Source organism: Brachyistius frenatus, unplaced genomic scaffold (assembly GCF_029030835.1).
Source record: "Brachyistius frenatus isolate BFR_SWC_R1_liver_20210118 unplaced genomic scaffold, ASM2903083v1 Contig_2, whole genome shotgun sequence".
NCBI classification, from domain to species: Eukaryota; Metazoa; Chordata; class Actinopteri; family Embiotocidae; genus Brachyistius; species Brachyistius frenatus.
The window spans coordinates 3,868,865-3,884,903 of NW_027210601.1; the positions used below are offsets into that span (position 1 = coordinate 3,868,865).

Below are 16,039 nucleotides of genomic sequence, written 5' to 3' on the forward strand. Positions count from 1 at the left end.
ACCAGATGTCTTGTTCTACAGTATAAATCTTCCCTTCGTCTCATCCCTCGCTTCTCCTTAACCCTCGCCTTTCTGCCTCACCTCATGTCTCTGATTTGCCCCCCGCTTTTCAATCTCTGGTCGTCTCCCTGGGGGTCAGACGGACAGATGCGCAGCCTTGTTCTCTCCCCAAACACACACACATACGCACACGCACATGCATGTCTGACCTCATTTCTCCAAGGAGGCCAGTTTAGCAGAGGCTATGAAAAGACAACAGCTGTACAGTTCAGAGAGAGAAAATGAGTATGAAAGGAAGACAAGAAAATCCCTCATTTATTCTTTAGAAGTTTACAGACACAAACAACGCAGCTGGATTCTTGAAACTGTTCTACATGCATTAAGATTGCAATTATTTTCTCATTAATCTTTCCAATGATGGCAGGACAGAGCAGTTCACTGCAAGCTCAACTTCCTGCTCTTTAATCACACCACAGTAAATTCAAAATCTGGCATGAAATGCTTCTTTTGTTTTTCTGTTATTTATTTGTTTTTGTTTTGCTGTTGTTTTTGTTGTGCATTTACTGATTTTCAGAAATGTATCACTTGTTTCATAATCAACGTAAAAACAAATCATATGTGGTCAATCTTTTTTTTAATGAATTATCTACGGGATTTTGTTTTGGCTGTAATAGGTGTGTGCAAAACAGCCTCAAAGTATTTGTAGATGTAAGTTATGACCTCAAGGGAGATGAAAAAAAAAAACAACTAAAACAAATCATTAAAAGTGGGGCATGAAAAATGATTAACTTGTGAAATATTTTAACTATTTTCAAGAAAGCTGATCAATGAAGGTAAATCATTGCACTGCTGTGAAATGAAATTATGCAGCTTCAATTTTCTGTGTTTACTTCTCTTGAAATAATACGATTAAATGGAGCTTATTTATGAATTTGAAATGGCCCTGTAGCCCAGAAACTCCAGAAACATCTTCGGCATCGTTTGTCTTTCATTTGCATCCTGATTGGTTGCCCTCAGACCAAGTAATAATATTTTTTTAAGGCATGTGCCAGACAGAGGCCTGGGCAGGTGCTACTGTAGGTGTTGTTGGAGTTGAAAGTGATTGTGAAAAAAAAAAAAATACGAGGAGAAAGTGTTTCAGCACGCCAAGAGCCAGGGGCAGGAATTAAATCCTCTTTAGGATCTGGCAACACCACCAGACTCTCCTTGAATCTGTGTGTGTGTGTGTGTGTGTGTGTGTGTGTGTGTGTGTGTGTGTGTGTGTGTGTGTGTGTGTGTGTGTGTGTGTGTGTGTGTGTGTGTGTGTCTTCACTATATGGCATAAATACAATTACACAGTAGCATCAAAGGCGCTGGTCAAAAGGTTTTTCTATGAATATTAATGTCAGGCAGACAATTATGAATAAGCAAAAAACACTCAAATATACTTTCTTGTTGTAACTCTTATATCAGTCAAACATGAATCAAAGCATCGTGGAAGCTCAAATATACACAAAGAAATACAGCCAATGGTAACAAACTTTCCTGCAGAAGGCCAACAATGCACCAATAAATGTTCCTTTTGCAATTCCATTTATTTATTATTTTAATCTGAGAAGTGAGCTGACACATGGTTCAAGGATTCAATGAAATAGTTACCATAGATGAGATAACTGACACCACTTTAATTTTTGCCCAAGCCGACTAACTTCCCACAGTCTCCCGATGAATCCGCATAGCAAATAAGCAGTTCAAAACATTTAGTAAAACTACAACTTGTTGTATCTGCATTTTGTTTTTTTGTTTTTTTATAAGAATTAAACAAAGGAGATACAGCATGTTAATCTGTGAGCTTTAGAACTGGAAAGCAGATTTGTTACCTCTGGACAGAGCCAGGCCAGCTCTTCACCCCCGTTTCCTGTTTCATGCTAAGCTAAGCTAACCAGTAACTGAATGCTGCTTCACATTTGCCAGACAGGAGATTAGTATCTTTTCATTTAACTCTCAGCATAAAAATAATTAAGTGCGTTTCAAACTATACCTTCAACGTCTGATATATAATAAATTGCCAGATACAGTATTTTATAAACAAAATAACCACCTGGCGTTCAAAGATAGAATTTAAACCCCCAGATTGCAGCTCGTTGCAAACTCTAACAATAATGTTTACTGTTCCATTTATTCAGTTGTATTAAAAGTTGTATTTATACAATCCAATTGATTTTTAATACAATATTTGAATAAATAACCAATCAGATTGTTGCTGTTAATGTGAATATTTTGACTGTTGACAGTTAATAAGGAGGCACTCGGCACCACATTGAATAAATAAAAACACAGGAGATGCCCAAATAGTTTAAGAAAAGAGAAAAATAAACTGGCCTGTCACTAAAACTAAAAAATGTTCTCTCTCAATCACTAAAACACACACACACACACACACACACACACACACACACACACACACACACACACACACACACACACACACACACACACACACACACACACTCACACCCGCTTTAACTGCATTGGACAAGCCGAAAAGGCACAGGCCGTTTAAACGGCCGGCACATGTTCCTATCTGCCTCCGTGTCTGAGTCCTAACTGGCATGCCGGCCGGCCGACGAGTTACAGGCTGTTAATTGATTTATCGACTGGCCAATAAAATGACTAACTGATTATCACCAATCAAAATGCCGATTTGCAACACATGCCTGAGGCAACAAAAGTGTCTTTAATACATTCACTACTGTACACGACAGACTGTAAGGTGGAATTTATATGCTGCAGCGCAACAGAAGTAAATTTAAAAAAAGCCAGAAAAAAAGGGGGGAGGAGGGACTCCAGCCGACTTGTGTTAACAGAAGCAGCGACTTAACTACATGCTAGTAAAAGCTGATAAATATTTCAGAGTATAAGTCGACACACAGCATGCATTGCTGTTTGGAGGACGCCCTCCTCCCTGCATATGTGTGTACCTCAGGTGGAAACAGCCTGTATTATTAATATTTACGTTATGAAACTCTGTGATTATGTTCGGTCCAACAATATCTACAGTATGGTTGACAACTTCTTCGGCTACCTAAGAAAAAAAATATCACGGCTTCTATCATACGAGTTAAATTAACGACTCAGCTTAACCAACAAAGGCAGCTGTAAAATCATTTTTTAAGCTGTAAAATGCTAAAGCCAAATATGATGTAGGGGAGTCCGTGCACTGTAGCGCTGTTGACAGCTCTTCGGGGTGGATGTTGGCGCAAACCTGCTAAATATTTTAAGAATGTAAAAGTACCGGTGTCTTCCCCATATTCGTTCAGCGGTGGTGGACCTCTACAGAAAACGAAAAGAAATACATTTAAAAATACGGATTTCAAAAACCTCCTGCATCTTACAAAAGCCCCACTGCTCGCATTGTGAGCTGCGTGTTAACCGAGTGCAACGTTCACATTTTGGGGCGGCAACAGCTCGCCTTGTGTGTCGACTTACTGTAAATGTAACTCGCTGACACCTGGAGTAAAAGCAATTAATACAACGCTCACAGGCAAAAATCTCTCCCTCCATCGCTCACCCTTTCTCATACCCACTTCTCCTTCTTCGCTCACAACTGGAAGCTTTCAGCAGAAAACGCCGCTCTTTAATAATTTGTAGTCATGTGTCATCGCGCTGGCTACGGGCACTTTTGGCTCTCAGATATGGCTGCTGATACAACAAGCGCACCGAAAAATACTTTCAACTGGAATGCACGAAACAAGCGTGGCAGTCTTAAAAACAAGCTATCAGCAAAATAATCAGCTGACAAGAAACAGAGACGCGTGCAGGATGGTACGACAATAGTAACAAGTGAGCAACAGCCTGAGAGAGCAGAACGTGTTAGTGTCTCACATGCATGGACGGATTCTGAGATAATGGGCCTCTGGGCGAAGACATGCATAGGCCTCTTCTACACAGGAGCGACTCCCCCAGACTGCAAGAGACAACAGAACGCCGGAAAACCATGAATTGTTTTGTCGTCATTTTCGACAACAATGTGATAGTTCTGCATTTTATTTACGGTGGTTTGTTGTCTGTCTGTGAACATGCTGTCTCTTTGTGATTGTTTTGTGTCTCTTTGTGATTGTTTTGTGTCTCTTTGTGATTGTTTTGTGTCTCTTTGTGATTGTTTTATGTCTCTTTGTGATTGTTTTATGTCTCTATGATGTAATTGTGTGTCCCTGTGATTATTTTGTGTTCTCTTTGTTGTCGTTTTGCTTTTTGGGTCTCCGTGCCATTTTTTTTTTTTTCCCTGTATTTGCCGTCGAAGACCGACTTTCCAAAAAGAAATGTGCCCGAATTGATGTGAAATGACCCCTTTGGGCCTCTGGAACTGTTCACGGGAAGGCCTGTCCAGTAATCCATCCACATACGGACACCCTCTCACACACATGCACACATATCCTGAGGCTGACTAGTACATAACATATGTTCATTGCAGTTGAGTAGCAACAACCTGTTTGGCACCAAGATAACTCCTCCTGCTTTTTTCTCCACCATCTCGGCAGGAGAGACGAGCTTCAAGTCTTCAAAGTCTCCGTTTGTGTTTGCGTGTTGGTATATTGTTGATCCACAGTGAGCGCAGATGCGTGTCGGCTGTCGCCGTGCGTCAGCGTCGAACGGTTTGTATCCCACTACCGCGTCAGAACAGTTGAAGTAACACGTCAGGGCCCCAGTCCATGGCAGTCTGAGCCACAGCGAACACGGCCGCCCCGAGCGTCGCCGACAGCCCCCACACTGCCATCTTTACCATCCTGTTCCCCTTCCCCCACAGCTGGCCTCGGTCCCCAGACAAAGCTGCTCCCAGGTCTGTGTGTCCAGAGGCTACGAGCACAGAACAAGGAGGAGGGGTCAGACTGCAAGGAGCACAAACCCGGTCGGGTCAAGAGGATTCAATGTGCTCATGGTTTAACTGAAGCAGAATTAAGCTGCATTTTGTAGTAAAAATTGAAAACCAAAAGGGGATAAAGGAATGTCACAACACCAGGAGCAGAGACAGGAAGCGGACAACATATCACAATACACTGAACATAAAATAACCAATACGGGCTTTGTGAGCTTTGCTGAATAGTATACTCACATTAATTACCTACAGTTGCATGCAGTGTGCAATAATTAGGACGTATTTACAAAAGTTATAATGGTCAGATGTTCTTGAAGCTGTTTTAGAGAGTTGTTGGTTCAACTTTAAGGTCATTTTGGAGGCTTACTGAGAGACATGTTTATATCAGTGAGGGGAGACTAAATATTAAATTCACCTCTCTGTATAAATAAACAAACTACGGCTTCCAAAATGGCCGTGAAATCGAACCAACACAAATCTTAAAAACAGCAAAAACTGAAAATTGTAACCTTCATTAATGTTTATAGCAGAGCTGCATTTAGACTGCAATAGTTTTTGTATTTAAGTTGTGTTCGTCTGTGTTTAAATGGTGGCAATGAATTTATAAGATCACTGATTTCTGTTAAAACTGACATGTATTATGGGCACTGAGGGAATCACATATTTTGAGCAGCAGGTGGGACAGACATTTTGACAAAATTAAAGCAACTCAATTCAGCCAAGCAAAGCCAGAGCTGAGACAATTCAACAGGTCACGTTGCTTTAAAAAGTTATGTATTACTGATATAAAAATCAGTTTTACACTATCATCTCTTTCAAGTGTTTTAAAACCTGTAATTACACCCAACACATCATTGATGGGTGTGGCCACATTTTTTCCAGAGATTTCCACCAAATGTGAGTGAAAAAAGTCTCCTTGAGTTAGAATTATTTTGTAAAACTACATGTTGACAAGTTTAACATTAAATAAAAACCAAGAGGTATTTACAGGATGGGAACACACTGAATTCTGGTCATAAATTGTTTCAGAAATGGATCTGAAATCGTTGTCTGTTAAGCTTGTTGATTGTAATTCATTGTTTGCCACTGTCTGTCTGTTATGCACTTCATCTTGCTCCTAATTGAATTTTGATGAAACTAAAGGGAATTGTGAGCATCAGTTTAAGTATTGCATTGTTTGGCCTGAGGGAAATGCTACAAATTTTTTTTGATTGCCTGTACATCACAGACAATATGTTAGATGCTGCTGATCAGAATCTCACAAAGCCTATGGGGATAATGCAGCTCTTTGTTCTGTTCTGGCATATTTAAATCTGCACTTGATTGGTCTAATGGGGGCGCTACAACATTTGTTTAGTTGTTATTGATTGGCCCAAAGGGGGACAGCGTTTGCGGGGGATGACATATTTACTGTTGCCTTGTTTTAAAGAGATGTGTTCCTATGAAGAGCACCAAACATGCGAGAAACCGAGGATCCATCCAACGATTTTGGTTGTGTAGGAATGTCTTATTTATTTATTTTTTAACAATTTCTCCGACGATATTCATGTTTTCCAACTTCAAAGAGTAAGCAACAAAAATTCACTTTTACTCATTTACATGTGTGTATCTACTGTCTGTATGTGTGGAGTCCTTCTTCAGAGTCAGTAATAAGATTACAGTGACTAGTTTTACCGTGTCTGGGGGTGGTGGAGCCATGGGCCTTGGTGAGGCGCTGGAGAACAGAGTCTGGCCTCTGGTGGAGGGTGGAGAGCTGAAACGCCTGGAAGGTGCTGATGGACAGGCTGAAGAAAGAAAGCGGAGGAAGCGAGGGATGAAGAGGCAGAGTTAGTCGGTGAAGAAGGAGAGGAGAGTCAGGGTCTAAGGTGAAGCGTGGAGCAACTGAGGTGACATGAAAAGATGGACTGATGGGCAAAGTGATGGATAAAGACAGGTGAGGCAGAAAGTGGAAGACAATTTGAGAGAAGTGCTAAGTCAGTAGCTCTTGTGTATAGAAGACTATGGGTGTAATGTATTGTGGGACGTTGGTATCTTTCAGTGTGTCAGTGAAGGCCTTGTGTCACTTCCTGCCCTAAGCAATGACTGCAGGCCCCACTGAAGGTCACTGACAGCGACAGAGAGAGAGAGACTGATGGCTGTGGATATACACAGAGAGAAGTCATGTCTCTAACATTTTACTCCTCAATAATAAGAAAAATGGGGGAAAATGGTCACACAGATGGTGACACACACACACACACACACACACACACACACACACACACACACACACACACACACACACACACACACACACACACACACACACACTCTCAATGGCCTGTGTGTGTTTGCAGCACCACTGGATGATGGAGTCAGGATGTGCTTTTAGAGCATCTCCTCTTGGTTACTGAAGGAATTACATCACACTACCTCCAGTCAAAATACCCCACCTCAAAGTACCTTTACATGTTAAACTTTTGTATTACAGTTATGTTTGCTAAGAAGACAATACTGTTTTATGACAGATTAATCATTTAAGTCATTTATTAAGCAAAACATGTTTAATATAATTTTGTTTCTAGCTTCCTTAATGCGAGTTTTTGCAGCCTTTTTCTGTTTTATTACTGTAAATTGAATATCTTTGGGTTTTGGACTGGACAGCCAACTTACTGGTTGAGTTTCATGTGAATTAGACCGGTGCGTAAAAGTGCAGCGTACAACATTTCGATGTGGTTTGAGTCCTTTTAAAATATATATATATATATATATTTTTTTAAAATTCAAACACATTTATTTGAGGCTGTAGCCTGAAGTCAAGTGTTCACTGAGTATCAATCATTACTGCGTTTATTAAGTAGTATTACTTAATTAAGCATTATAATTTCAACTGTCATCCCCTCACCTCTTGCGAGATTGCAGCGCTGCCCGCTTGGCCAGCAGTGACGGAGGGTACTGGTCAAACAGGTCCTGGGCCTGGCCGATCAGGAGCTCATATGGGAGATCCTGGGGGATGCGAGAGAGGAGGTGGTGGACCATGGCCATGTCACACTCTGTCTGCTTCACCTCCTTCTCTCTGTGCAACACAATCTGAGGAAGAGAGCAACGCTTACAAGTTTGAACCCTGAAGTAGAGCACTCGGGTCAAACATGAAGTAGACGCTACATATTGGACATTAGCTGGATTTCAGCGCGAATAGATCGGTACAGTTGGTGCGCAGCAGTGAAATGGGCAGACGAAGAGTTAAACCCCCATGCTGAGCTCTGTACCCAGCCTTGGAGGAAACATGAACTACATTCTGCTTTGTTGTTTCACACACTTCAAACAGAGCTCTCCTTTTGCCCAGCCCCCCCCCCCCCTCCAACACACACACACGCACACGCAAGCAAGCAAAATTTGTACTTTTGTTCTCACTAATCAAAATGCACAAACTCTTCAATTAAAAAAAGGACTCCCCACATACAAATAGACAAATACAACACAAAAGGATGCGTATGCACACGTAAAATATATTATGGCCACAAACACACACATATGTTCCAGTGGTAAGTGTGAGCAGTCAGAAGAGGCTGTTCCTGAGAGGAGCAAATGAAAAAAGTCCAAATGTTTTCCCTTTGTAATCTGTCTCTCTGTCTTTCTTATTAAAGCTCTCACATCAGTCAGCTCTCCTTGTTCTTCTTTTTCCTGATGCTGTCTTCATCTTTTTCCTTTCTCTTTCCTCTTTAATCCCCCCCCATCTTTCTCTTTCTCATCTGTTCACGAGGAGGCATCTGAAGAACTAGTCTGGTGACCCCACTGTAGTTGGTATAAGTGTGTGCGTCGCAGCTTGTATTCATGTGTCCTGGATTACTGACAAAACAATGCCTTTGGCTCTCGCTCGTTTCCTGTAGGGAGTGAGTCTTTCTTACCGTAGCAGCGAGGTAGATGGGCATCAGTGGATGAGAGGCCAGGAAGAAGTCGTAAAGTCTCAGGGTGTGTTTGAACTCTGGTAGGACATGACCGTACCATGTGATGAGCCAGGAAAGTGCAAAGATGGTTCCGACCTCCGATCTGCAAAGAAACGGCAAACACTCAAAGAAGTAAACACAAATGAACCACTTATGATGAAAGAAATACTTTGATGTTTCCATTTTAGCTTATTTCAATACTTTTATTTTAATCTTTTTAAAACAAACTAATATGGGTCTCATTTTTTTTTATATCAAAGTTCTATTTAATCAGAAAAGCCTCATTCAGATTTTAAGTTCTTTTGAAAGCATGTTTTGGCCAAGACAGGTGGTGCAAAAAAAGTTGAAGTCTGCAGACACATAAAAGGCATTGAAATCTAAAAACCTGCTTGACATAGATCCACCACAAGGAGAAGTTCTTCACAAGTAATTCATACTGTACCAAAATTAATCAAATCTATTGTTTATTGGACGGCAGGAGATCATTTTATGGTAAGGTATGCTTGCAAAGGGTACCGATATAAAGTATGTGCAATCTGAAGTCAGATGGGTAAAATGTGAAGCATCACCAGTATGATCGCCAACACTTCAGACATTACTCCAGCTCTGGCCTCTCTCCACCGGCTCCCGGTTGGTTTTAGAATTGATTTTAAGATTTTGTTGATCACTTTTAAAGGCCCGCCTGGGTCTGGCCCCGAGCTACATTATTGAAATGTTAGCCCCATATGAGCCAAAGTCCAGACTTAAATCCTAACCCTTAACCCTAACCTCGCAGCCTTGGATCCTCCGGCGGGGTCCTTCTGGCCGTTCCAAAGTCGAGACTTAAATCAAAGGGTGACCGTGCTTTTGCCATTAGGGCCCCTCGACTTTGGAACGACCTACCTGAGGAGATAAGGCTTGCAGAATCATCGACTTATTTTAAATCACTTCTTAAAACACATTTTTATAGAATTGCTTTTAAGTGATGTCGTCATTTTACGTCCTTTTATGCAGTTCTTTTGTTCCCCTGTTTTTGTTTGTTTATTTTATTAATTTATGTATTTGTTTGTTTTCTATTCCATTTGCTCAGTTTGGTTATTTGTTTGGTTTTCTTGTATTCATTACCTTAATGGTATGGTCTTTTTTTGCCTCCTGTTTTCTTAAATGTTTTCCGGTATTGACGTTATGTACGACTATGCTTTGCTTCTCTGTAGAGCACTTTGTAAACTCTGTTTTTAAAGGTGCTATATAAACAACGTTGTTATTATTATTATTACTTCAACAAAACACCACAAAGGTCCTGATCATTTGATCATTTCAGGTTGGAGGAGGTCAAACGATCACATCCAACACAAAACATCACGTTTGAACAGAGACAAACGTCCAGACCTGTCTCCGCATGTGCATGCCTGTTATCAAGTAATCAATACACATCTACAAGTCATGTGACGACACTTGCGCCAGCTCCATTCACTGACACCACGTGGTTAAAAACTCCCTAAAGGGCTTCCTGAGATATCACGTTCACAACAGTAGGATGGGTGTACAAATGCAGACGGACAGACAAACTGAAAATATAATGCCTTTAAAATGCTGATGTCTGCCTTTGTAGACCTGAGTTCAGATGTTTTTGGCCACAAATACTGTTCAAGGTCAAGAATAAACTTGCTCATTGCCTTTAATCGTTAGGCTTAACCCTGGGGTCAAGAACACTGCAGTTTGCAGCATTTTTTTTATGATCCCACAAATTTCTAAAGAACTGGCTGCACAGAATTTGTTTTTTTTTACCCTCACATACATCCCCTTGGCGTATTGTGTGCCGATATAAATAGGTAGTTATTTTTGACTGAGTCTCAAGTAAATTAGTAACTCTCCGAGGTTGCTAATAAATATTGGATAGGAACATGAAGGGAAGTTGAGGGATGAGTGCTGGAAGAAGGGATAGACTAATGAATAGAAGTCAATGGGAGTGATGTACTGGGGGAGGGGTAAACAGAAAGAGCAGAGAGCAAGTAGCATGTGTCATGGGAGGAACAAAGCGATAATATGAAGTGGGAGAGAAAGAAAATAAAGAAAGAAGGAGGAGCTGGAGAAAGAGTAGAGGATAAAGGAGACAGAGATAAGAGGACAGACAAGGGGAAGAGGAAGGGCGCACTAAAAAGAGCAATCCAAACTTTGAAGTGGGGTTTTTGTTTATCCTGCCGTCTTTCTTCAAGTGCAATGTCTTGTTGTTTTGTGTTTACATGAGTGTGTATGTGAGTAGACAGGTAGTTTGAAAACTTGGAGGATGCTACGACAATATCAGTTATGAACAGGCAACAAGACAGCAGAGGTACTGCAGACACACGTAGGCATACATAAAATACTCTAAAGGATAAATCATTGGCTTGCAAAAATTTCTAGCCCCGGTCCGAACTACACGCACATCATCGTTAACCGGTAGCTGGCTGCATCATGTTTAGTCTTTCAATAAACTTCAGATGGTTCATGTATCATTTTTTGGCTGATTTCATTTCAGGACCTCACAAATAAAGGTAAATGTTGTTCACACCTTGTTGGGACAGACAGGCCTCTAAAACAGCTGTTGGACCATCTGACACCGGAACTCCCCAATGAGATCACTACTGATGCATTTTCAATAATTCCAACAACAAAACAGTGACTGTGAAGCTTACAGGGAAACGTCAACACAGTGGTGCCCTCTAGTGGTTGTTACTTCTCCTGGTGACGGCACCAGATACCTTTCAATCTCTGCAGTTTTTTGTTCTTACCTGATCATGAAGTTATGTAATTCCAAATCGACCTGCTCCAATATGGGCATCAGATAGTTTAAAATGTGTTTGGTGCTGTCCATGGTGGGATCCATGAAATCCCTGTAGACAGAAAGGATCAGAGATCAATTAAAAAAACTAAACGTCTTATTTTAATCTGATTAAATCTGACAAAGTAAAACTTGGTTCGGCAGGGAAAATTATATAACCTGAGGTGAAAATTGGAGAGCGTGTCCAGCAAGGCGATGGCCATCCGCTCCCCAACTACCAGCAGCAGAGTGACGGCCACATCGTGGTAACCTTGGTAATAGTGCAGCTGAGAGTTACGTTTCAAAACCTCTAGTATGATGTCGATCAGCTGCTCCTGAAGCACTGCTCGCTCAGTGGCTGGCATACCTGAGAGACATCAAAGGAACAGCGCAGTTATCACAAACAGTGGTCGAAGAAATTCCACGTTTTTGGTTCACTGAGGTTCAACACAGGTTCAGTGACTTCGGCCTGTAAACTGTACGTATCGTTTAATGGGCCCCAAGACGGTTCTGTTGTAGGGATTTAAAGGGTTAATAATGGGGGCTCCTAGCAAATAATTTGTATAAAACAGAACTAAACCTCCTTGATGTACAACTCAAACAAAGAATTACAGTACATACGCAAAATATCTGTGACAGTCATTATCCTAATGTTTCTTTTTAGTGTTCAATCACACTAAGAATCGAATGGCATGAGTCCGGCTTTTTCCTCAAGATTTACAGTTTCTTCAGTTGTGATAGTTTACCAAGTCAACTTTACAGTAAATTGAGGTTGAATTTCATCCAGCCGGTCAGGTAGGATACTTTTCTCTGTTGCATCCCGATTCTTTTTGACTGACAGCACAGATGTTTTGTAACATAAAAATCTTTTATGGTGAAGCTTTAACTGACTTCATTAATTACTTAACTTTCCCAGATAACTTGATGTTGTTTGATAAATGTCACACTAAGCTGTGCTTTTGTCTTTGGAGATAACACGCATACACACTCACCTTTAGGAAACCGCTTCATGGACCTCCTGACATCCAGGACTACTTGGTTGTAGTCCTTGTGGTTCTCCCTCACATCTCGACCTACAACAAAAGACATGTTGCATGTTATTAGTCATTCAAATCATTTGTACTAGTAAAACAAAGCATTATGTACAATGCACTGAAAAGTTAATATTAATGTCAATCGATCACCAACCGTATTTTTTTGTATTTGGTTATACTAACCAGGTTTATGTGGAAGATCATAGACATTAATGTTCAGGAGTTTGGGCCACACTTTTCTCCTCAGTTCGTCAGTAAGCAGTCCTCCTTTACCGGCTGCTGCTCCCCTCAGGGTCTCGATGTCCACTGGATCTCTGTCCATTCAAAATACACAATTGTACACAAATTATCAATGTAATTTATTATTTTAAAATATGCTTACACTGCAAAAAAATGTATACTAGTTCTTAAACCCTACCTCTCATTTAAAAAAACGAAACTAACACTGTTAATGGCTTATATTATTATATTTTCAACTTGTAAGGATTAACCCACTTTAAGATTCTTTCGGGAACTAATGTACCTTTTTTTCCTCAAAAGCAGGACATGACACTAAATGACATTTTTGCTGGCATTAAATCATTTTAACAAGACAGTATGTGAATGTGGATTATCTACAAATATTGAATTAATATTATTTAGATAACATACTCATTCCTTAAAATAATTTGATGAATGTATTTCACATACACGTTCAACTCATCAAGACATAGTTTTAAGGGGTTTAATGAACATTGTTACTCTCCAGACAGTTGAAATACATCCATTTGTTAAATGTTTTATCCTCTCCACATCCACCTGCACTGACGGCAGCATTAATTTGTCCAAATATCTAAGTTGACCTCACAAAACTGTCCTTTTGTTCTTGTGCAGTTAAATCTGACTGCTTCTGCATCACGTTTTCTGCGCTACTTCCCACCTGGTCCCAAGTGGCTCCTTACACTTAACTCATCAGAATTCTTGTCACAATATTCCTCGGAGAACATTTGAGTAGTTTCCATGTGTGAAATTATCCTGGCATGCGGGCGATGAAGGTCACCTGTGGATAAATGCATGGCCATCTAAATGTGGAACTGCATATTGGACGAGCAGAGCGGGAGGCTTCCCCTTTTGGGAAAACGCACCCTTTGCTGTGCAGCTGTATTGCTCATGAAAGCCTTTAGTACAACAGAAAATGTGAAAACTTTTTAAGATTCCAAAAATCTGGGTATTTTAATGAAGATTTGGGGGAGAGGGGAAACTATTAAGGAGTGAGGACATTATAACCACTGGGCAAATCTTAAGCCCCAGTGTCACTCACTGTTTAGGCGTTTCAAAGGGAACTACTTTTATCTGTTGTATTTCAACACCAGAACACAATACGTACACTATGTAGATCAGCACTTCAAATCAGGATGTCACATTACCAGCAACATAGCTCAGTAGTCTATAACAGTTAACTAATATGTCCCGTGTGTAAAGACTCAGTGGGCCAGACAGACAGACTGGTAATCTTTTTTTTTTTTTTTAACCTGATCAAAGCCTGATGGATCTCAGTCAGCTTCTGTTTCCTCCCACAATCTGTGTCTGTGAAGAAGAGACAGAAATGACAAGAAAACAGAGTGAAGAGTAAGAAAGTGAATTAAACATGTCTCACAGTACAGTTTCTACAGCTGGAACAATTTCTTTCATCTGCACTAACGTTCACTGTTTTTATTAAACATTTAAAGCTTGACTTTTGCTATTTTGAGTCATCCGTTTATCTTCATGCAAACAATTCCACGATAATGAATCAAAGACTGATCAAAAGGTTACTGTAAATGCAACGCATTGAGTCTGGAGAGTTATAATGTTTTACAATAAAGTGTTGGATGAGAAACTGGGTCATAGCACTTCTCTTCTAACCCACCCAATTAAAAAAAAAAAAAAAAAAAAAAGACCGTTTCCGTCTCTCCGCCTGGCTGTCTGCTGTAACCGGGACTGGCTGACAGGCCGCCACGCAGGCAGCATTTAGGAACAATGTAGCAAAAGTTGATTGTCATCAAGGCGTGTAAACAACACGCCGGTGGGGCGGTCAGATGCAGGTTGAGAAAACAACGCTCAGATGAGTGTCTAGTTGTCTGGATGCAATAATGATGCACGGGGGGGGGGCGAATTAAACGGACAAAGAAGCTTTACACGACTACATGCATTTCCACTGTACGTTTATTTGAGAACTAACGCTAAGCTATTGGAGGTCCACTCACCTCTCGTGGCAGATCCATTCACCCCAACTCCTCCGTTTTGTTTCTTCCTCTTGAGTCTTTTCATCCCCTTTAAAGACAGACTACCAAATGACGAAGTTTGTAATGTGCCATAGACAAATAAAAGGTGTGTCTCTAAACAGGTAAAATCACAACAACAACAACAACAACAATAATAATATATATATATATATCTACCGCAACGATGAAGCTTCCGCAACAGCTGTCGCTGACAGAATCAACGTGGGACGGAGTACACTGCTCCGCTGCGATTGGTCAGAAATTACACGTGCCCTTTTGCACGTACGCTATTGGTTTATCGTCAACTCGCAGCGCAACCTGACTTGATTGTAGTTTTGTAGTCCTGATATTTGAGAGCTGGATGGTGACACGGGTAGGAGCTAAAAAAAAAAAAAAAAATTAAAAAAAAAAAGTCCCAACAAAACCTAGTTTCAGGAACGAAAAGGTGCTAAAGTTCCCCCGCTGCGGACACACAAACACAATGAACGGTGAAATGGTTCCTCCGGTCCGAAAGAGCCTCATGGTTTACTTTGGATTGTAAATGTTCTAAGTGACACAATTAGTCATCCTTATGGTTTTTACATTTATAATTTTGTTTTGTTTTGTTTTGTTTTAACCAAGGGACAGAATAGCCAACCCTTAAAGATTTAGACTAAAGAACATTATAACGTTATTAAATTGACTGTGTGTGGTCTTCAACTTTCATGCATAAATGGCGTACACTTTTTTCACGCTCCCTAAATGTGAAAATATACTTACATAGGTGCATAATCCCAACAGTGACATAGATAGATAGATAGATAGATAGATAGATAGATAGATAGATAGATAGATAGATAGATAGATAGATAGATAGATAGATAGATAGATAGATAGATAGATAGATAGATAGATAGATAGATAGATAGATAGATAGATAGATAGATAGATAGATAGATAGATAGATAGATAGATAGATAGATAGATATGTCATATAACTCAGAAATTTGACCGCTATTCCGGAAATTCATTGGGACTTCGGCTCGATAGGGGGATGTCAGCTGCAAACACAGACCTGGCAACCCGAATGACAAAACGCACCTTGTTTATTACCACGGCTCAGAGGAAGGCGTCCCTGCAAACTCTCATTTAGCTCTTGTTGTGAAGCTGCAAGGCAGACACAGCCGGAGACGAGCGGTCTCGCAATTTGACCAGCGATGTCG

The 16,039-nt window shown here is 40.5% G+C and overlaps 1 protein-coding gene across 3 annotated transcripts; it reads right to left on the reverse strand.

Moving 5' to 3' along the window:
• Nucleotides 1–282: 282 nt before the first annotated feature.
• LOC138618529 (TBC1 domain family member 20) lies at nucleotides 283–16,009 on the reverse strand. Of its 3 annotated transcripts, none has more exons than XM_069694309.1 (12): nucleotides 15,918–16,009; nucleotides 15,015–15,217; nucleotides 14,820–14,886; nucleotides 14,106–14,160; nucleotides 12,778–12,908; nucleotides 12,553–12,633; nucleotides 11,741–11,927; nucleotides 11,532–11,633; nucleotides 8,743–8,884; nucleotides 7,740–7,924; nucleotides 6,530–6,639; nucleotides 283–4,836 (listed from the first exon to the last, which is right to left on the reverse strand). In XM_069694309.1, exons 3-12 carry the CDS (start codon nucleotides 14,881–14,883, stop codon nucleotides 4,655–4,657), a joined length of 1,239 nt encoding a protein of 412 aa, XP_069550410.1. In that variant the 5' UTR covers nucleotides 14,884–14,886; nucleotides 15,015–15,217; nucleotides 15,918–16,009; the 3' UTR covers nucleotides 283–4,654. The 3 variants fall into 3 exon arrangements, with proteins under 3 accessions (XP_069550410.1, XP_069550401.1, XP_069550421.1); XM_069694300.1 differs by having other exon boundaries at nucleotides 14,820–14,899; XM_069694320.1 differs by lacking the exon at nucleotides 15,015–15,217 and having other exon boundaries at nucleotides 14,820–14,899; nucleotides 15,918–15,998.
• Between the last annotated feature and the right edge of the window lie 30 nt (nucleotides 16,010–16,039).